General features: G+C 49.5%; 1 protein-coding gene across 1 annotated transcript in view; it reads left to right on the top strand.

The window, feature by feature from the left end:
* Positions 1–21,582, top strand: part of ZC3H3 (zinc finger CCCH-type containing 3) — a 132,232-nt gene that overhangs the window by 4,148 nt on the left and 106,502 nt on the right. Inside the window, exon 3 of the mRNA XM_069005590.1 lies at positions 1,662–1,855. Within this exon, the coding sequence (XP_068861691.1) occupies positions 1,662–1,855 (194 nt within the window). The remainder of the gene's footprint in view (positions 1–1,661; positions 1,856–21,582) is intronic.

Below are 21,582 nucleotides of genomic sequence, written 5' to 3'. Positions count from 1 at the left end.
GCTCCAAGCCCCATCCAATCTGGCCTTGGACACTTCAGGGATGGAGCAGCCACAGCTTCTCTGCGAATTCCATTCCAGCCCCTCACCACCCTCACAGCCAAGAATTCCCTCCCAATATCCCATCCATCCCTGCCCTCTGGCAGTGGGAAGCCATTCCCTGTGTCCTGTCCCTCCATCCCTGTCCCAAGTCCCTCTCCAGCTCTCCTGGAGCCCCTTTAGGCACTGGAAGGGGCTCTGAGGTCTCCCTGGATCCTCCCCTTCTCCAGGCTGGACATTCCCAGCTCTTCCAGCCTGGCTCCAGAGCAGAGGGGCTCCATCCCTTGGAGCATCCCTGTGGCCTCCTCTGGACTCGCTCCAGCAGCTCCATGTCTTCCTCATGCTGGGTGATCCAGAGTTGGATCCTGGGAATCCCTGTGCTCAATGACACTTCCTCACTCACTAAAGGAAGCTGGATTTTTTTTTTCCTGATTTATTTTTAAATTCCCATAACTGTTTTGTGCTGGGGACTGGGAAAAAGAGGAGGAATGTTTTGGATCCCTGTATCGTGTCTGGTCTATCCTTGGGAAGCCCTCTGCAGATCCTGGAATGCAGCAGCGATGGGATGTGAGCTCTGCTGGTATTTTCCTCCCTTCCATCCCTTTGGAAAACTGTTCCAAGTGATGAAGTGAACAGCATTGATTGGGAATCTGGTTCCTTCATTCCTGCTTGAGTTTCCCACATGCTCTCAGTGCTTCCCAACAGGTTTCCATCCTTTCCTTGCCCTCCTGCTTTGCCTGGAAAACTGCCAGTGGGTGGATTGTGCTGGGAAAAATCACTCTGGAGCAGCCTGGAGAAGCTGGGAGTGTTTGGGATTTTTTGTCAGTTCAGGGAGACCTTCCACACCTTGCTTAATTCCAGCAGAATCAGGGAAGGGATCATCCCCCTGTGCTGGGCACTGCTGAGGTTCCTCAAATCCTGGGGGCAGGATATTGAGGATCTGGAGCCTGTCCAGAGATGGGAATGTAGCTGGGGAAGGGTCTGGAACACCAGGAGCGGCTGAGAGAGCTGGGAGAGCTCATCCTTGAGAAAAGGAGGCTCGGGGGGGACTTCTGGATCCCTAAAATTCCCTGACAGGAGGGTGGAGCCAGGAGGGATTGGGATCTGCTCCCAGGGAACAGGGACAGGACAAGAGGAAACAGCCTCAAGTTGCTCCAGGGGAGCTTTAGTTTCGATATTGGGAAAATTCCTTCTTGGAGAGGGTGGTTAGGCATTGGGAATCCCCATCCCTGGAGGGATTTAAGATCCCTGTGGATGTGGCACTTGGGGACATGGTCAGTGGTGGCCTTGGCAGTGCTGGGGAATGCTTGGACTTGACGATCTCAGAGGTCTTTTCCAACCCAAACAGTTCCATGATTCCATGATTGAATCCCCCTGTATCTGTTGAGCAGAAGGCAGCGAGCGAGTTCAGCTGTCAGAACACCTCATTCTCCATCTGTTCCTTGCCAGGAATTCCTCTCATTTTCCTGTTTCCTTGGAATTTTCTGTTCAGAGCTTCTCCTCCCCCTCAGCCAGAGGAGAATCCTGCTGGGATTTGACTCCTCTTGGAGCTCTGGAGAAGGACACCAAGAATGTTTTGGTCCCTTCCCTGCTCCCTCCTAACCGTGTGATATTCCCATTCCCAGTTCCCCCACGGATAAGAAGAACATCTCCCCCACCACAGCTCTGAAGAGCCACTTCCACCTCCGGAGGAAAAATTCCGTGCGTGGAAAACCTTCGGTGACGCCGAAACGCTCCTCGCCTCGGGGCCTGGTGCAGATTTCCAAGCACAGGCTCTGCCGGATGCCGGCGACCAGGACACAGGTGGCCACCAAGGAAGGTAGGAACAGGCATTCCAAGGGCTCAGTGAAGGGATTCCAAGGGTTCTTGGATTTAGGAATGTGTTGCTGAGTCCTCCTGGAGGTGTTGTTGGTCACTGAGGAGAACTTGGACTCCGTATCTGTGTTGTCCTTTGGCATCTCCACACAAAAGCTGTTTCCTGCTTTTCCTGGGGTTTCCCTGGATTTTCAGGTGTCATGTAGGAAGTTTTCCTGGGAAGGAAGAGGTTGGCCTAGGCAGGAATACACAATCTCTCACCTGTATCCCAGTGCTGTGGCCAGTTTTGCATCTAATTTGCTGAAAACACCGATAGTGGAATACTGAATCCAGCATGGAACAGGGAATTTGCATCCATGTCCTGCTGCCTTGGAGCAGAACTCGGAGCTCAGCATGGCACCTCTGAGTGTCTGGAATGTTGTTGGGATGCTGGTGGCTCCAAGTGTGGTTCTGCTGTTCCCTGGGGACATTTTTGTGGATAAAAGGCTTCCCCCACCTGGGATTTAGTTGTTTCAGATGGATATGAGGCACATTTTCCCTGTGGCCCCATGAAATGCCCTGTGGGAATTGCTGGAGCTGGGAGAGGGGTTTGGACCATGATGTAGCTGGGATTTGTCTCCAGTTATATTTTGGGATTATTTTGTGTTCAAACAGCTCCCTTGAGATGTTGACTTTTCCTGGATGAGGGATTTTGGACAAAGGCCTGAAGTGCCAGGGCACAGTGAATGGCTTCCACTGCCGGAGGGCAGGGATAGATGGGATAATGGGGACGAATTGTTCCCTGGGAGGGTGGGGAGGGGCTGGAATGGAATTCCTGGAGCAGCTGTGGCTGTCCCATCCGTGGAAATGTCCAAGGCCAGGTTGGATGGGGCTTGGAGCAACCTGGGATAGTGGAAGGTGTCCCTGCCCATGGAAGGGGACTGGAGTTCCCTGATCTTTAAGATCTTCCAGCCCAAATCATTCCATGATGCCATGAAAAGATAGAAAGCTTTGGAAACACAGAGCAATTTGGGATTGCTACAGCATTTTAACCTTGGAGGAGCTTGAGGAAGTGCTGCTTCCAAGGATATCAGCTGGTTTGGAATCCTGTTCCCTTGATTGAAGGGAATGTTCCCATACTGAAATCTTGATTTTAACTGGGTAGGAATGAATAAAATAAAGCAGGAATGTGGTTGTGGAAAGTTGGCAAATAAAGAAGGTTGGAGAAAGGAAGAAAAAAAGGGAATAGGTCTGGAAGTGACCTTGGGAGAGCAGGTAGTTCATTCCCCCCTCCAAAAGTGGATCCAGTTATCCAACCTTTCCCCACAGATGCTTCTCCATGTGGCCCCTTCTCCTTCACAGAGAAATTCAGGAAGAGTCTGGATTGCCTTGGAATTCCCTCAGTGAATTCTTGGATTTGCTTCCTGTGATTCAAATTGAGTTTCTGGATTTGAATCCTTTTGTACTTTAGGATTTTTCTTGGAGAGCTTCAATCCCAGGTGGAGGATTTGCAGCTTCATGTGTTGGAATATTCTTAAACTCCGGGTTTGGAAAGCTGTGGAATTATTCCAGGGCTCTTCCTCCACGTGCTCCAGGACTCCCCAGGTTTAGTAGGAAAAGATTATTGGCTGATGGATGGGGCAGGGATATTCCCAAGTCTGGGAGATCCTGGATGCTCACAGGGATTGGGACAACTCCCACATTCCCTGTTCCCTCTAAATGTGTAATGATGGATGAGGTGTCCGGTGTCTTCTGGTTCCACAGGGAGCTGGGAATAAGTGAAGTCTTGTGGATTTGATTCCTGGCTCCCAGGTTATCCAAGAGGTTTTGGGAAGATTGTTTTGGTTTCTTTTGGGATATGAGTCCCAGCAAAATATTGTGGATATTAATCCAAATTGATGAATTAATGAATTAATCCAAAGTGATGGAATTTTCAGTCTTTTCCATTTCTCCTTGGACAAACGGGAGGGAATTAAATGGGTTTACTGGGATACACTGGGAGCAGAGTGGGGCAGGAATGGACCAGGGGGTTGGATGTTGAGGAGCTGGGATTTCTGGGATCACACCAGACGGAAAGGCAGAGGGGAGGGGTGTTCCCAACTTCCTGCATGGCAGCGTGGCTGGAAAAGCTGGATCAGCCCTGTCATCCCCACGGATGTGGGGCCTGTGGTGACACAGCCTGGCTGGTTTCCTGTCTGTCCTGTTCCTCAGGATTTTGGGATACGTGGCACGGCTCTGTGGTCTGTACAAAGACATTGTTCCTCCTTTTCCCAAGTTCTTGTCTCTCTCCCGACTCTTCAATTCCCTTTTGGACCCAAAAGGATCTGTTTGGTCTCATCAGTAGGGAAGCTCTTCCAGCCACTGCTGAGTCTTGGATTGGGATTGGTGTTTCCCAAAGTATCCAGAGGCGCTTCCCTCTGTGGGAATTGCTTTTATTTAGGGATCAGAGAGCCCATGGAAAGTGGCAGATTGCTAGGAATTCCTTTGGGATTATTTGGGCTATTCCATGAGAGATCCACCTGCAGCTCTCATCAATTAATGCCAGAATATTAAAGTGGAATGTTTAGTAACAGCTCAGATATTGGAATGTGTCCCAACTGGAAGTTTTTCCAGCGGGATGCTGGAGCAGGGAAGAAGTGCCAGGGCTGCCTCACTCGCCTCTGGGATCTTCAGGGATCAAGCAGTGGTTGCTTCTCTCCTTATCCAGGGGAAAGCTGGAGGACCAGCAAGGATCATCAGGGTCATGGGTGCCACTGTACTGGATAAAACCATGGAATGGTTTGGGTGGGAAGGGACCTTGGAGATCATGGAATTCTCCAGCCCCTGCCATGGGCAGGAACACCTTCCACTATCCCAGGTTGTTCCAAGCCCCGTCCAGCCTGGCCTTGGACACTTCCAGGGATGGGGGAGCCACAGCTTCTCTGGGAATTCCATTCCAGCCCCTCAACCTCCTCACAAGGAGGAATTCCTTCCCAATATCCCACCTATCCCTGCCCTCTGGCAGTGGGAAGCCACTCCCTGTGTCCTGTCCCTCCATCCCTTGTCCCAGGTCCCTCTCCAGCTCTCCTGGAGTCCCTTTAGGCCCTGGAAGGGGCTCTGAGGTCTCTCTGGATCCTTCCCTTCTCCAGGCTGGACATTCCCAGCTCTCCCATCCAGTCCAAATAAGCTTTATGTCCATGTCCTCTCCCATCATCTTGGGAATCCTTTATCTGGTTTCTCCGAACAGGAGTTGGGCTTATTCCCAGAAGTTCAAGGATGGCATTTTCTTCTCACCAGTTTTGAGGGAAACACCAACTTCTAAGTGAGGTTTGATTGATCCAGGTGTGATAACAGTGGGTTATTCCTGCTTTTCCCATCCTAAAAGTCCCATGCCAGAGGATATGGGAATCCCACGCTTTTCCAACTGCTCTTTCCTGTCTTTATCTGGGATTTCTTGCAGGATGAGGCTTTTTTCCCAACTTCTTTTTTAATGACAGACAGGTGGGTTCTGGGAGTTGGGAACTTTTCCTCACCATTCCTTGGCTCATCCTGCTTGGGATATCCGAGCTGTCACTTCTTATTCCCAGGGCTTTTTCCTTAGGAAAAACTAGGAATAAGTGCTTCAAAGGGAGATTTATTGATTTTTTTGGTGCCATTTTAACGTCAGAGATGTGGCAAATCGGGTGAGGAGAACGGGAGTGTCGTGTGGGAAAATTGGGATTTCTGCAGGGGAATCGGCAGCTTTTCCAGGAGAATTGGGGATTTTGGGAAGCGCACACAGCCCTGCAGAGGGCACTCGTGCCTCTCCCATCTCCTCAGTCCACCTTTTTCTGGTTATTGATGGCCTAATTTCGTCTTTATGTGAAAGAAAGCAGATCTGGAGTAATTTGCAGCAATAACCTGCTAATGCCGGGCCAGTATCAAAATTCCCATGTTCATTCCCGGTGGCAGATAAAACACTAATATATAATTATCCTTGCAAATTGGATTGTTTTAAATAACCAAAAGGCTACGGCCGGCGAGAAAACCATCCCATTTCCCTGGAGTTCCTATTGCGGGGTAATTGCTGCGTTCAATCAATTTCCTTGGCATTAGAAATTCCATCACAATCAACATTAAGCTTTATTCATTGTGATGGCAAAGAGCCGGATCATTTCTCCTCTTTTCCTTAACTGGCAAAATTAATCAGGGAAAAGATTTTAAACATTTATCCGTGCGAAAGAGGTCAGCTCTGCCACTATATTGCTCAGCAGATAAGGGGGCTAATAAAAAGAAAATTGAATTACTAATGATCGCCAGGAACAGAGTATATAAAACCTGGCAATCGCCCGGTGCAGGAAAAAAAGGGAATCAATTTTCTCCGGACAAGGTGCGCTCGTTTTTTATTTTGGCTCATATTATCAGCAATTTAATTGGAGAGAGCATAAACAGGAGGAAACAGTTAGGGAATAATGAGGCTGGAGGTGTAAAATCCTGCAGGATAGATGCTGGACACAATTTATTTGGCACAACAGATAATCACTTTAATTGAATCCAAAAGTGCAGCGTTCAGCAGCGCCGGCTCCGCGCCTCGCCCGGGGGGATCATGGAATATTACAAAGAGGCTCCTCCGTGTCTTTTCCCCCCTCTGTAATGTCCCCTTCCAGGCAGGAATGCTCCGGGATTGCTTCGGCACGGTCACAGCTGGCTGGCAGGAGGAGATGGAGAAAGCAGGAGGGAGATTCTCCAGGGACTTTTCCTTATTTATGTGTGTTTGTTCCTTAAATAATTTGGCGGTTGCGGGGTTGGATGGTTCCGTGGGAGACCGATTTTGTCCTACTTGAGGTGAACTTGGAATCATGGAATGGTTTGGGTTGGGAGGGACCTTAAGGATCAACTTATCTTGCTGTGTCCTGAGTTCATAGCCTGGCTCCCTTTTCCTGCTGTGATCGCCAGGTCTGGGTATTAAAGGAGTTTTTAAGGAGCCTTTGGATGTTTTCCTGGGAAAGGTGGGTGGTTCATCCTTAAATTTAGATCACAAAATGGTTTGGGTTGGAAGGGTCCTTGAAGATCATCCCATTCCACCCTCCTGCCATGGGCAGGGACACCTTCCACTATCCCAGGTTGCTCCAAGCCTCATCCAAGCTGGCCTTGGACACTTCCAGGGATGGGGCAGCCACATCTCCTCTGGGAATTGCATTCCCAGGGAAGAATTCCTTCCCAATATCCCACTAAACCTTCCCTCCTTCAGCATAAGTAGATGGGGAATTGTTGCAATTCCCCCTCTGTGGCTGTGCAACTCCATGGCCAGAGGAGGAGTAAACTGGGAGCACGTCCTTGTTGGATCCACTACTCCAACCTGGTTTTGTGTTGTTCCCCTTCGAAATATTCCTTCCCTTCTTTGTCTTTCCCTTTCTCCTGCTCCAAAGTGAGATAAGCCAGTGGTTTTTGTTATCAGCTTCCTGCTCTTCCTGTGTTGCCACCCCACTGCTGAAACTGCCATACAGGAGGAATCCTGTTTGTATTCCCATCTTCCTAAAGAGAAATTCCACGGGGTTCCTGAGACCTGCTTCACTGTGCATCTACAGAAGCTTCTATGACTCTTTACTGCCAGAATCACCCTCCAAAAATTTCCCTAAATCCTCGTTTCCCTCCTCGCTCCACAGGGGGGAACATAAGGGGGTCGGGATGGGCAAGGAGCGTTTGCTTGGAAAAACGCTGGAGGCAAAAGTGGCAGGAGCTGCTTTGCATTACTCAGGCGAGTAAAGGGGGTGTAAATGGTGAGGAGCAAGTTATGGGAGGCATCCGAATGCTCAGCTGCTGATAATTTTATTGACACCGGGTGTTTGGATCCCTCTGGCAGCTCTGGAAATCTCAGCCCTGGATTTTATACCCTCTCCTGTTTTTTTTCTTGATGTTTCCAGTGGGGTGATTCCCGGTGGGACAGCAACTCAGGGAATGTTTGGAGGTTTTTTCCCTTGTTTTGTGTTTTATTTTGTATTTATTTTTTTTTCTTTCGACTCGCACGAGGTTTTGCTGCTCTTCGAGGCGACGCCTCCGATCGCGTTACAGCCGAGTTAAGCTCTTGATCCTTTCCCTCAGGGAAGCCCTTGGATCACACACAGAACTCCTTGGAGTTCATCACATCTTTTTCTTTGCTCCATCATTACTCCCGTTTTCCCGAGTTCCTTCCAGCTGATCCAAACCCTTCCCAGGTTGCCGCTCAAGGCGAGTGTCGCTCGTTTGTCCCGTGTAGGTTTGACCTTGCCTGGAAATCATCCCACTGCCAGCTCTCTCTTCCCTCTGGCTTGTCCTTGGGATCCAGGGGTGGAGCATGGCTGGCGAGGTGGCTCCTCACTCCTTCAGGAATTGGGAAAAGTTCACATTCTTGGCTCTTTGCCGGCCCCGGTTACGTCAGCGGTCGTAAGTAACGGTTTTGGGTTTCCGCCTTGACTTGGCATTTCCAGGTGACTCGTCCCGAGCTGCAAGAGGAGCTGCGGGCACGGAGCCAGGATTGGGAATTCTCTTTGCGGAGCCCTCTTTTAAAAATAACAGCCTGTCGGGAGCGGGGGAATGGGCCCTGCTCAAGGAAGCGTTCCCGTGTAGACGCTGGATTTGGGATCAGGGAAAGGGAACATCCAGAGGGAAAAGGGGCAGAGATCCTGAAGGTGACAATTCCCGAGTGTCTCTTTCCCTGTGGAATTCAACCTGCACACTCCGTTTGTTGTGGAAGGCACATCCCTGGAGTGTTCCAGGCCAGGTTGGATGGGAGTTGGAGCAGCTTGGTCCAGTGGAATGTGTCCCATGGCAGGGGGATGGAATAGGATGACCTTGAAGGTCCCTTCCCACCCAAACCATTCCATGTTTTAATCTAAGTCACCTCTCAATCCCTATTTTAGGTAGTTTTTCCTCAATATTTTTATCTCAATCCCTATTTTAGAGCATCTCCCTGTACCATGTGCAGCTCCAGCTCCGCTGGATTGGGAAATTCCATTGGTAACCAGCCGCTCTTTGGGGAACGATCTATTTATACACTAATAGGAAAAATACTTGGCTTTGGGGATGGATGAGATCCTTCCTTTGGCTCTGACCCCTGATATTTCCAAGTCCGTGGGGGGCTTTGTCTAAGAATCCGAACCTTTCAGGGATGGCGTGGTGTGGAACTAAAACAGACAGGGGAAAGAAAACAGAGGGGAAAAAAAAAATGGGAAACAGAGCAGTAGGACCTGAACTCCTCCTTTGGCTTCCTTGGGATTGCCTGGCCTTAAATATTTCCAGGGATGGAGCATCCACAAAATTCTCTGGGCAACCAGGTCCTCACCACCCTTACAGGGAAGAATCCTTCCTCGATATCCCACCTAAGTCTGCTCTCAGTTTAATTCCCCCTCATCCTGCCACTCCCTGCTCTTGGAAATAGATCTTGATCTTGGAAATAGAGATTTATTTGGCCATGGAATGCTTTGGCTTGGAAGGGACCTTTAGGAGTCTCCTAATCCAACCAAAAATGAAGCTTTTAGACCAGTTTTGGACCTGCTGTTTGGAATTGGGCTGAATTTCAATGCTGATCCCTCTTATCCCTCTGCTTGTCTTTCCTTGGCCTCCTAAATAAAAATAAGGAAAATAAATGTGGGTGTTTAAGGCACTTCAAAAAAACCCATAACCTGAAAAGTGATGATGAGTCCCTGTTCCCTGTCTTTTTTTCCTTCCTTTTGCTATTTTCTCCCACTTAATGAACTGTCTGATGGTATTCCCGGCACGGTCACAGTTGGAATTACCGATGCCGGCGTGGATGATCGGAGTATCCTCCACTGCTCTGTCAGGATTCCCAAAATCCCGCCTTGGCAGATGCTCAATTCCCTGTAAAACCTGTGTAGGTTTCTCTGTTCTGCTTTCTGCTTCCTGTTCTTTCCCAAATCCCTCTTTACACCCTTTTAATTTTCTTGTGGAAATCTTCCCATTTGATTTTCCCTGTAACAACTTGGAAGCGTTGTAGGGAAAATTCCTCTCCCCGGCTGCTGAGCTGAGTTGAGCCGTTCATTCCAGGACTTTGTGGATCACTCCATGTGCTCTACAAAGTGCTAGGATTGAGTAAAACCCCCTTGGAATACGGAACAGATGCCGGAGTGCACCTGGAATAAGGGATTTGTGGACTCGGCAGCATCTCCCGAGTCCTACAAAACTCTGCTGTTCCAGCAGCTTTGCTGGAGTTTCTGCTTCAGCCTAAGGGATGGGGAGACGCCTTGACTTCACTTGTCAACGGGAATTTTGCTGTCATCCCTTGGGAAATTCGAGTCCAAGGAACGTTTCCTTCTCCCCTGTTCCTCTGGATAATCCCCACGCGTGCGGTTTTCGGGGGTGTTTCTATTTTGGATTGTTTGGAGTGGTGTCAAGTGGGGATTTTGTGTGGATGTGTGGACGAGATCAGTTCCAAAGCTGATCCCACGTGTTATCGGCCCTTAAGCTGCCCTCAGGGGCTCTCCATTGGAAAAGGGCACGGGAATTCTTGGAGCCTTAGTGTGGGCTGTAAACTCCAGCACTGATTGCAATGGGAAACTCCGTGTTGTTCCTCATGGCACTGGCAAATGTCCCGGGACATCTTGTCCTTGGATGGGACAGGGAGAGCCCGGAGAGGGGTGAGTGCGTGGGATGTGCCATCAAACTTTGATTTTTTCCATGGAATCACAGAATGATTTGGGAAGATCTTAAAATGTCATCCAGGTCCGATCCCCTGCCATGGGCAGGGACACCTTCCACTATCCCAGGTTGCTCTGAGACCTGTCCAGCCTGGCCTTGGACACTTCCAGGGATGGGGCAGCCACAGCTTCTCTGGGAATTCCATTCCAGCCCCTCACCCTCCTCACAAGGAGGAACTCCTTCCCAATATCCCATCTATCCCTGCCCTCTGGCAGTAGGAAGCCATTCCCTGTGTCCTGTCCCTCCATCCCTTGTCCCAAGTCCCTCTCCAGCTCTCCTGGAGCCCCTTTAGGCACTGGAAGGGTCTCTGAGGTCTCTCTGGATCCTTCCCTTCTCCAGGCTGGACATTCCCAGCTCTCCCAGCCTGACTCCAGAGCAGAGGGGCTCCAGCCCTTGGAGCATCTTGGTGGCCTCCTCTGGACTTGCTCCAGCAGCTCCACGTCCTTCTGCTGTTGGACCTCAGAGCTGGAGGCAGAATTCCAGATGGGATCTCACCTGAGTGGGGCACAGGGGCAGAAATTCCCCCTTTTCCTGCTGCCCACAGTGTGGGATGAGCCCAGGACATGGGGGATTTTTGGGATGTGAGTGCACATGGATGGGGCATGTCCAGTTTTTCATCCACCAACACCCCCAAGTCCTTCTCCTCAGGGCTGCTCTCGATCCATTCTTTATCCAGCTTTGGGGTGGGAAAGACGCTCGAATCCCAGGAATCAGATGGATCAGTGTCAAATGCTCTTTTTGGGATTAAAAAAAGCAGGGAATTCTTTACTTTAGAAGAAGAGCCCAACCTGCCACCCAAATAATATTTGCAGTGATTGGTGACCTTAATTTAGCAGCGCCGACTTCCAAATGCTTTCCCTGTTATCAGGAATCCAAGGAGTGGAGTTCTCCCTTATCAGGAAGCAAATCAAAAGGGAATTTGATGGGGTGAAACGAGTCCATCAGAGATCCCGCTCTGTTTTTAAAACAAGATTTACTCTGCTCTCTCCACATTAACTGGGGCATTTTACGGTGCTCCCCTTTCCGTGAGCTTCCGTGATCCATCATTTCCCGGCTCGCCTGCCGGAGTGGCTGTTAGATTTTACTACAGCAAACACTGTAAAAGGGCATTAGAGCAGTTAAATCTGGAGTCTTGCTTCCATAAGGAAAAAGAAAATGCTGAATTAGGCACCAGAAAAGGCAACCACAGCGATACTTTAATCTTGCATAAATTATCAGAAGAGTCAGAGGCGAGTGATTTTATGTATTGTTAGAGCTCTGCTAATTAATTATTCTGGAATAATTGATGTTTAGAAGCACCAAAGTTGGGTCCTTTCCTGCCTTAATGGACTTTCAATATGGCAGCTGGATTTTTATTTCTGTCTTCATTTTAACCCTCCCTTCCACGGGGTTAATGAAGTTGCTTTCCTAAATATGAAGAGTCTAAATAATAATTAATCAGGGAAATATCGCTCCACGAATTGTGGGTCTAAGTCAGAGGGTGGTTTTGGAGGCATTCCTGACACCCAGAGGAAGTTGAGTCCCCAGCAGGAATATTTGAAGGATGAAATGCCCTAAAGAAATGGATAAATGGAGATAAGCTGAAGAAGGGGAGGAATTAAATGGGATATTGGGAAGGAATCCTTCCCTGGGAGAGTGGTGAGGAACTGGAATGGAATTCCCAGAGAAGCTGTGGCTGTGCCATCCCTGGAAGTGTCCGAGGCCAGGTTGGATTGGTTTTGGAGCAACCTGGGATAGTGGAAGGTGTCCCTGCCCATGGCATGGGTGGAACTGGATGAGCTTTAGGGTCTTTCCAGTCCAAACCATTCCATGATTCCCTTTGACAGGAAGAGACGGCTTCCCTCCAGTTGGTGGAATTGCACAGAGTCTTCTCATCAGTGTCTTCATCTCTTTCTGGAGAGTTTGGACTCATTGTTTCCAAAGGATTTCAGATCCCAGTAAACCCAGAGCCCCGAATTCCAGCTGGTGTTAACCCTCTCTTTGGCACCGGTGGGGTCGTACTGGTAACCAGTGGCTGCCTTGGGCCATTCCAGTTCAGGAAGGATACAAAGAGATGATCCCAATGGATCTTGGGATTACCTTGGGAATGTGACCTAAGGAAAAGGTTGAGGGCACTGGGCTTAACTCGAGGAGCTGTGGAGTCTCTACCTTTGGAAGTGTGTGAGATCTGGGAAGAGGGAGCAGAATTGGTGTCCATGGAGGTCATGCTGAGCAGATGGTTGAGCCGGAGACATCCAGAGGTTCCACCTAAATTTCTGTGGATCTAAGGAAGCAACTTAACCTGCTCCAGGGCTCAATTTCCTACTTTAAGCACTAAAATCCCTTTGCAGCTTTTTCAGGAAAGAATGGAATTGGTGATAAGATCCCTGCTCTCCCTTTTCCAGCTGATGGCCTGCAGCACATCCATCCCCATCTGCTGCTTCCCAAGTGTCCTTCCATGCTGTTGTCGATCGTTTTTAAGGAATTTTGACCTCTAAGATTCTGCTGGGGCCTCTCTGGGATGAGAGTTGGATCTGGCTGAACCCTGGAACTTCACAGGCTGGGAGAGCTGGGAGCATCCAGCGTGGAGAAGAGAAGGCTCCAGGGAGAGCTCAGAGCCCCTTCCAGGGCCTAAAGGGGCTCCAGGAGAGCTGGAGAGGGACTGGGGACAAGGGATGGAGGGACAGGACACAGAGAACAGCTTCCCACTGCCAGAGGGCAGGGTTAGATGGGATATTGGGAAGGAATTCTTGGCTGTGAGGGTGGTGAGGGGCTGGAATGGAATTCCCAGAGGATCTGTGGCTCCCCCATCCCTGGAAGTTTCCAGGGCCAGGTTGGAGCAACCGGGAATAGTGGGAGGTGTCCCTGCCCATGGCAGGGGGTTGGAATGCAATGATCTTTAAGATCCTTTCCAACCCAAACCATTCCATGATGCCATGATCATGACCCTGCAGGGATCCTGCCCTTTGCTGCTGCCTGTGGACATTGAGGAATCAGTGATAAAATCCATGCAGGCACATTGGATTTTGCAGATTCTTCCCAGAGCTTGGAAATCATCTGCTTGATTGGATTTTGTAGCACATCCATCCCCTCCCCTGTTTTTTGGGATCGGGGAGGATGGGGCCTGCAAAGGACAGGTGAGGACAGGGCATGAAGTGAACAAACACTTGTTGAGCCGGAGGGGGTTTAGGAAAACCGGGACATACAATGCCGGTAAAGTGATCCCTGCTCCCGAGCAATTCCAGCCCCCCGGAGCAGGGGGATGCCCAGCCCCAGCGACTCTCCCACTGTCACCACTCTTCCTTGTGGGGCCAGGCAGGGCGTGGGTGACAGACATTCCATGGCCTGGCCACAACGTGGGGAAAGCAGCTTTGTGGAAAAGCGTCCTAAACTTGATATCCTTGTTTATCTCTTCCCAGGCCCTGCCTGGCCCCTCGAGATAAACAGGTGCCAGTGCTTGCAATTCCCAACAGCCGGAATAACTCCGAAAGGAGGTTGTGTTTATGTGGGGAGTTATTCCTGCCCCCCTTCAGGGCTGGAGCATCCCTGTGGCAAATGGGCTGGGAGTGGACACAGCCCCAGGTCTTGGACTTGCTCCATGCTGGCCTTGGACACTTCCAGGGATGGGGCAGCCACAGCTTCTCTGGGCAACCTGTGCCAGGGCCCCAGCGCCCACCCAGGGAAGGATTTCTTCCCACTATCCCATCTAACTCCATCCTCTGGCAGTGGGAAGTCATTCCCTGTGTCCTGGCATTCTATCCTTTATCCAAAGTCCCTCTCCAGCTCTCCAGGAGCCCTTTGAGGCACTGGAAGGGGCTCCAAGGTCTCCCCAGAGTCTTCCCTTTTCTCCCAGTCTGTCTCCAGCCCCTGGAGCAACTCCATGGCTTCCTTTTGGTTGCTTCCCTCCCTTTCTGGACACATCTAAGACATTCCAGCCCCTTGGACTCATCAATAACTTAAACCCCAGGATCTTGTGCCTGAATTATTTTCCTTTATTTCCATTTTTTCCCTCTCTCCCTGCCCAGTGGGATCCCTGTTCCTTCTCCCTGCTCTGGCCCAGCCCTCACGTGCCTTGGCTTAGCACAGGGAATCCTCAGCTCCTCTCCTGGGTGCTCCCAGCATTGCTGTCATTCCCTGAGGGAACACCGTGCCCCGCTTCATGGTTGTTTAGTGTCTCGACTTAGAGACATTCCTGAATGGAACCTCCTTAATTCCCACACGGGTGCTGCGGGAACAGCATAAAGCCCAGTAATAAAATGTAGTGAAGAATTCCAGAGTGAAATCGAGATGGGAAACCTCTGCTGCTGCCAGGCTGGAGATCTCCAGTCCGGAGTTTCCCTGGGCTTTTTAATGGAAGCAGGAGCTTGTTTAATATTGTGTCATGTCATGGGCTCTGAAGTGGAGCTGGGATCAGTTCTGGAATTCTGGGATCAGTTCTGGGGCCCTCATGACAGGAAAGACATTGAGGGCTTGGAGCCAGGGAAAGGAACAGAGCTGGGCAAGGTCTGGAGCAACCAGCAGCAGCTGAGGGAGCTGGAGGGGCTCAGCCTGCAGAAAAGGAGGCTCAGGGGGGGCCTTTTCACTCTCCACAATTCCCTGAGGGTGGAATCAGGTGGGGATCGGGATCTGCTTCCAGGGAATGAGGGACAGGACCAGAGGAAATGCCCTCAAGTTGTGCCAGGGGAGCTGTAGTTTGGGTATTGGGAAAATGTTTTCCATGGAAAGGGTTGTAAAGCATTGGAATGGGCTGCTTGGAGGAGTGGGGGAGTCACATCCCTGGAAGTGTCCAAAAAAATGTGTGGATGTGGCACTTGAGGACTGGAATTAGTGTGTGGTGCTGGGCTGAGGTTTGGACTCGATGGTCTTGGAGCTCTTTTCCAGCTTTCAGTTCCATGATTTTGTACTTTGCTCTGTGTTTTTCCTCTCGTTCTCACTCTCTGCCTCGATCCTGTGCCTGACAGAAATGGTTTGGAATTTGGACATGGAATTTGATTTCTTTTTTGGAGTATCCCAGAATGGTTTGAGTTGGGAGGGACCTTCAAGACCATCGAATCCCACTCCCCCTGCCATGGGCAGGGACACCTTCCACTATCCCAAGTTGCTCCAAGCCCTGGCCAGCCTGGCCTTGGACACTTCCAGGGATGGGGCAGCCAGAGCTTCTCTGGGAATTCCATTCCAGTTCCTCCCCACCCTCCCAGGGAAGAATTCCTTCCCAATATCCCATCTATCCCTGCCCTCTGGCAGTGGGAAGCCATTCCCTGTGTCCTGTCCCTCCATCCCTTATTGAAATTCCCTCTCCAGCTTTCTTGGAGCCCCTTTAGGCACTGGAAGTACTAATTCTGATTTATTACTGTTTTTTTTTTTTCTTTCATTCCTTAACACGTTCCCAGATTTTTCTGGATTTCTGGTTAACACGTGGTAGGAAACATCAATTCCAGGGGTTTTTTTTTGCCTCATTATTCCTTCCCCACAATTCCCAGCCAGTTTTCCCTTTCAACTGAAAGGGCATTTTCCTCTTTGTTGCATTTCCATTAATGGATTCTCACTATGGATCCGCTTCCCGTTGCGTGTCAGTCGCTGCCTCTTCCGAAGGGCTCATTCCACACTAAGTGGTGTCAGAAAAGACTTTTCCCTTCCCATTCCATCCTCTTAAAACCCAATCCTGGACATCACAGCGGCCACTTTGGCTGTGCTGACGCTTCCTTTGTCCTGTCCTCTCTTCCCAGGGATCTGAGTGCACATTCCAGGCTGCCTCATTCCCTAATGCTTTGCTTTTTCTCCTTTAAATATTCATGGAAGCAGAGTGGCCGGGTTATTTAATGGAACAGCATTATCCTTGGAATTCATAGCAGGAGTGGGCTTGTCAATATGTTTTAAAAACTTTTCCCAAATCTGGGAGCCTTTGGGATTGAGGTATTTTCCCGATTTTTAAGTTTAAATGAATTCTGGAATTGCTGTGAATGTGCTGCCTTGGGAGAAGGAGAAATTCCATGAACTTCCAGTTTCTCACTAGACAAGGATGTTTTATCCTATTCAAAGGATCACTGATACCCCTGAGGGATTTTTAGTGGGTGGCTTTCCCTCTAAACCCTGGATAAGAAGTAGTCAGAAGGAATTTGGAGTCATGGAATGGTTTGGATTGGAAGGGATCTTTAGGATCATCCAGTTCCATCCCCTGCCGTGGGCAGCGACACCTTCAACTATCCCAGGTTGCTCCGAGCCCCATCCAGCCTGGAATTTGGGCTCGAGTCAGGATTTGCAGCTCCAGATGCTGTTGGATATCCCATGGATTATCGAAGAGTAAAATGAAGGAATGTCAGAAATTTTTCAGGGGATTTTTTTTTTCTTCCAGCTCTGCCAAGCAGGCAGCTCCCAGTTCATTCAGGTCACTGGTGGGATGAGGGCTGGAAGTCTGAGTCTCCTGCTCTTTAAATATTCCATAGATTTAGGAGATGGTGCCTGACACATGGCCGGGAGAGAATAATTGGATGTGGCAGCTGAGTGAAAGAGGCTGGATGGGATTTTTCCTTCCAGTGTGTGCGGGTGGAGGAAGTTTGGGATGGTTTGTTTTATTTTTATTTAGGAGGGGAGGGAAAAAAATTGAGGAGAACAAAACAAATTCCAGCAAAACCACCAATAACAAACCTTTATGTTCCAATCAGCTGGGATCAAATGGGGATTCAGCCAACACTGGGAGACAGGAGGGATTTCTTTTCCCAGTTCTGGAATTTCTGGTGGCCTAAAGAGGTGTTTACTGTTTGGAAATGCTCTTAAATTGGAATACCAGCAGTCCCTGGAATACCCCGGGAATGTCCTTCAGATCCATTTGGAATTGGTTGAAGCCAAACAGACTTCACTGTCGCTGGACCTTCGTAACCTTGGGATAAATGATTTTACTGCTGTTCCTGGGTTTTCCTGCCTGGGAGATGGGAAGAGCAAATCTGGGAAGAAAGATCTGTGGGATCTGGGGGAAAAAAAAACCTCAGGCAGATCCCAGCACTGTGGGATCGGGGCCAAAATCTCACAATTGGGAAGGAATTCTTCCCTGTGAGGGTGGGGAGGCCCTGGCCCAGGTTTCCCTGAGAAGCTGTGGTTGTTCCATTTCTGGAAGCATTCTGGGACAGGTTGGATGGATCTTGGAGCAATCTGGGATAATGGAAGGTGTCCCTGCCCATGGCAGGGGTTGGAATGGGATGAGCTTTAAGGTCCCTTCCAAAGCATTCCAGGATTCTGTTTCTGTGTGCTCTCACTCCTTCCTGGGTGTGACTGTTGATCCTACAGGTCCCCATTCCTGTGGGATCACAGCGGTGTTGGGGAGATGAAGCAAAAGAAAATGGGGAGAAAACCGAAGGGCTTTGGAGATGGCAGAGGGAAGTGGATGAGGGCCAAAGAAATCATGGAATCATTGAGGTTGGAAAAGACCTCCAAGGTCTTTAACCCAGCACCAGCCCATATTCCCAAGTTCCACATATTTTTTGAACCCTTTTAGGGATTGTGGTTCCACCACTGCCCTGGAAATCCCATTCCAGGGCTTGTCAACTCTTTCCATGGAGAAATTTTTCCTTGATATCCAAGCTGAACGTCCCCTGGTGCAACTTGAGGGCCATTCCCTCTCATCCTGTCCTTTGTTCCCTGGGAGCAGATCCCAACTCCTACCTGGCTCCACCCTCCTGGCAGGGAATTGCAGAGTGAGAAGGTCCTTCCAGAGCCTCCTCTTCTCCAGGCTGAGCCCCTTTCCCAGCTCCTTCAGCCTCTCCTGGTTCTCCAGACTCTTCCCAGCTCCATTCCCTTCTCTTGGACTCACTGACCTTTGAGAGCTTTTCCAACCTTATCGATTCCATGCTGAGCAGGGAGTCAGGATCAGGGAAGAGCTTGGGGAGAGCTGGCTCAGGGAGAAAGATGCCGAGGACATTTTGTGAGCAGGACTTTAAGGAATGACAGGAAACCTGGAGTTGTCACTCTTCTCCCTCAGGAGTGCCGGAGGGATGGGATCCAAGTGGAAAGGAAAAGCATCAAATCCTGGCTTGTTCTTCCTCCCCTTCCAGTTTCCTCTGAGTTCGGAAAGTTTATTTCCGAGGGAGAAGAGCGGAGCAGCTTTTTTCCAGCCTGGAGTGGTGTTAATTGGTTTTTGTTTGAAATATTTACGGGCTGGGAACATCAGGGATGAGCTGCTCTCCCTCTTAAGTGGCCTTGACAGGTGACATTCCCTGGCAACTCCAGGTCCCCGTGGTGCAATCGGGTGGATTTGGGAATTGCTGACTCTCCAAATAAACCAGGTTTATGGATTGGCCTCAGTCTTGTCCTAAATCTTGTTTTCTTTTGGATTTCATGGAAAAGTTTGGTGTGGACTGGCAATGATTTGGGATCTTTGGAAGTTTTCGTGTTTGGGTTGATGCGTCTAAAATACGGTGCTAAAATCATAGAATTTCGGGAAAGGTTTTCATCTGGGAGGTAGGATCTGAGGATTGGTGGGATCTCTTTATCCCAGCATGAGGAGAAGGTGTGTTTTTAGGAATTGGAACGTCTTTGGAATGTGGGGTAGCCCTTGAAATAGCTGGGAGGTACCAGAGGACCACAGTGACCCCAGAGCTGCATCTGTGACAGCAAATCTGCACCTGGAAATGTGGAAATCTCTTGGAAAAGGCTGTGGAAGGAATCTCTGCTCTCTCCAGGCCAGGTTGGACAGGACTTGGAGCAACCTGGGATAGTGGAAGGTGTTCCTGCCCATGGCACAGGGCTTGGAATGTGATGGTCTCGGAGGTGGTTTCCAGCTCAAAAACCATTCCATAATTCTGTGATTTATTTTTTCTGTGGAACTTTTTTTTTTGTCCTGGAGTCTCCAAAGGAAGTATGTCCCTTCTCCAAAGGGAGTGTGTCCCTTCTCCCAGAAATTTCAAAACTGAGGAGCTTGGCTCAAGGGATCCTCGGAGCAAACTTCCACTGGGATATTTCTTCCCTGTGCTCTTGTTCCGCCTGTGTTGTTTCCAAGCCCTGGGAAGCTGCTGTGTGTATCCAGCAGGTTCCTCTGGAATGTGGTAACCCCATTCCTTGGGAATACAATTTGAGCTATGACATAATCCCTGGAGCAAGTGAGGAGCCATTAGCAGCTTCTTCCTTACGGCAGTTGGTGGAGCGGAGCTGTGCCTTGGGATTCTGCTCATTCCTGGGCATTTTCTCAGGCTCCAAACTCCGACAGGTGGCACCCGGGAATGACTGGGCAGGGAATTCTGTTTTAAATCATTCAGCACCTCGGAATAGCTTCCACTGTTTGTCTGAATTATAGCATTGACCTCCAGAATTCCTTAGGGATATGCCCTTAATTGGCTCCGTGCGATGGGAGAACCCCATCCTGGAGCGTGACGTTGCCTGTGTCTCACCCGCTGTCCAAAGGATCCCATCTTGGGAAAGGGAAAATTGGGATAAATGAGAAGGAGAAGGAGCTTGAGGTGGTCCCAGCTTGGATTACAACTGGGTCACAAACGTTGGAAAACATTTACGAAGGCGATCCCGGACCACGTGGATGCGCTCCACGGATTCAGCGTGTTCCGGGGCCCATCTCCCAAGTTGCCACATCCTACAATCCCTCAAACCTGTTGGGATGTGGGTGTGATCCATGGGCGAGCATCTCCTCACTCTGCCCAGCTTTCCCTTTGAAAATTTGGGATAAAAATTAAATAAGCAGGGATGTCAATGAGGGATCTTGGAGCACTTGATGGGAAAAAAGGACTGGAAGGAGCAACGCTGGCATTTCCCTTTTTAACTGGGAATTAAGGAACTGTTGGATTGATGTGGCTGAAACGCTGCTTTTCCCAGCTGTTTCCCTTCCAGCCAGTTTCTTTCCTGGGATTTTCTCCAAACTTCCCTGTCTGGAAGCAAATCCACATTTGAATTCCACGAGAATCTGTGCTCAATCCTACATCATCCCGTTCCTGGGAGATTTTTGGTTGCTTCTTCCATAGTTCCAGAGAAAGGGACAAGATGAGGTGGTGGTTTGGAAGTTTATCCCTAAAATTCTTGGATGTTGGGTCCTGAGAGAATGGGAATTGCACCTGGGAAGTAAAAAGCTTAAGGTGAAGGTCAGGGAGAAGGGAAAAATGAGATATTCACCTGTGGGATGTTCCTGTGGCTCCTTCCATGGGTGGTATCCTGATCATAAAGCATCACTTGGATCCTGCATGGAAAACAGGAGATGGGAAGCATCAGCATCTCCACAGTTCTCCCTCCTTGCTCTCTCCAGGAGCTGCTTCCGTGAGTGAAAGGAGAGGGAATGGATTAAAAATTCCGTAATTAGCGCAGCCAGGGCTCTGCTCCAGGCTCCAGCCAGCATTAATTACTTATCCCAACAATTATGGCATTGTTAGGAAAAATCAACTCATTAAAGCTCTTTGTTTTGGATTTGTTTGGCACCTCCTGGGATGGGATCCCGGACAATGAGTGCGGGATGCTGAGCAGCTGCCACCGGAGCGATCCCATTAAAATACGGAGATCCGATCTCGGATTCAATTCCGGCTCTAAAGACTATCCCGGGAAATCGTTTTGTTGCTCCCCAGAGCATCTCCAGCTCCCGTGTCACGTTGTCACCCCTTGGAATAGGCTGAATTATGGCTGTTGTTATTTCAGGAGAAATATTAATGGAGCATTTCCTTTTAATCCCATAACTCTTCCTTATTTTCCTTCCCGTAAACCTGCTTTTCCTCCTGCTGTTCCTTGCAGCATTCCCTGCTTGGATTTCAGTGCAGGAGCAGGAAATTCACCCCCTAAAGTACACTTTATTATCTTTATTTGCTCTCAGATTCTGGGTCGCTGCTCCTTTCCCTCCCTGGCACTTCCCAGGAAAAAAAAATGAATCGTTATGTTGCTCCTTAACTTTTGGGAATTGATGGGAGACCTCCAGGTGTTTTACACCTGTAATGGAAAATAATAAGTGCTGTATTCCTGGGTTTTTGTGGGATTTCAGGGAGTTTTTGTGCAGTGGAGGAGCAGAGGTTGAAGAAGTGATGCCTGCAATTCCTTGGAATGCTGCTGATTGTGTTGCAGCCAAGCTTTGACATTGGGAATATTCAGCACTTGTGGGAATTTCCGTGTCTGGATTTGGTCCTGCAAACAAACGTCCTGTGAATA

The sequence above is a fragment of the Aphelocoma coerulescens genome, chromosome 2 (genome assembly GCF_041296385.1).
Source record: "Aphelocoma coerulescens isolate FSJ_1873_10779 chromosome 2, UR_Acoe_1.0, whole genome shotgun sequence".
In the NCBI taxonomy this organism is placed as follows: domain Eukaryota; kingdom Metazoa; phylum Chordata; class Aves; order Passeriformes; family Corvidae; genus Aphelocoma; species Aphelocoma coerulescens.
Note: the sequence above shows the minus strand (reverse complement) of the source record. Positions and strands in the feature narration are given on the sequence as shown.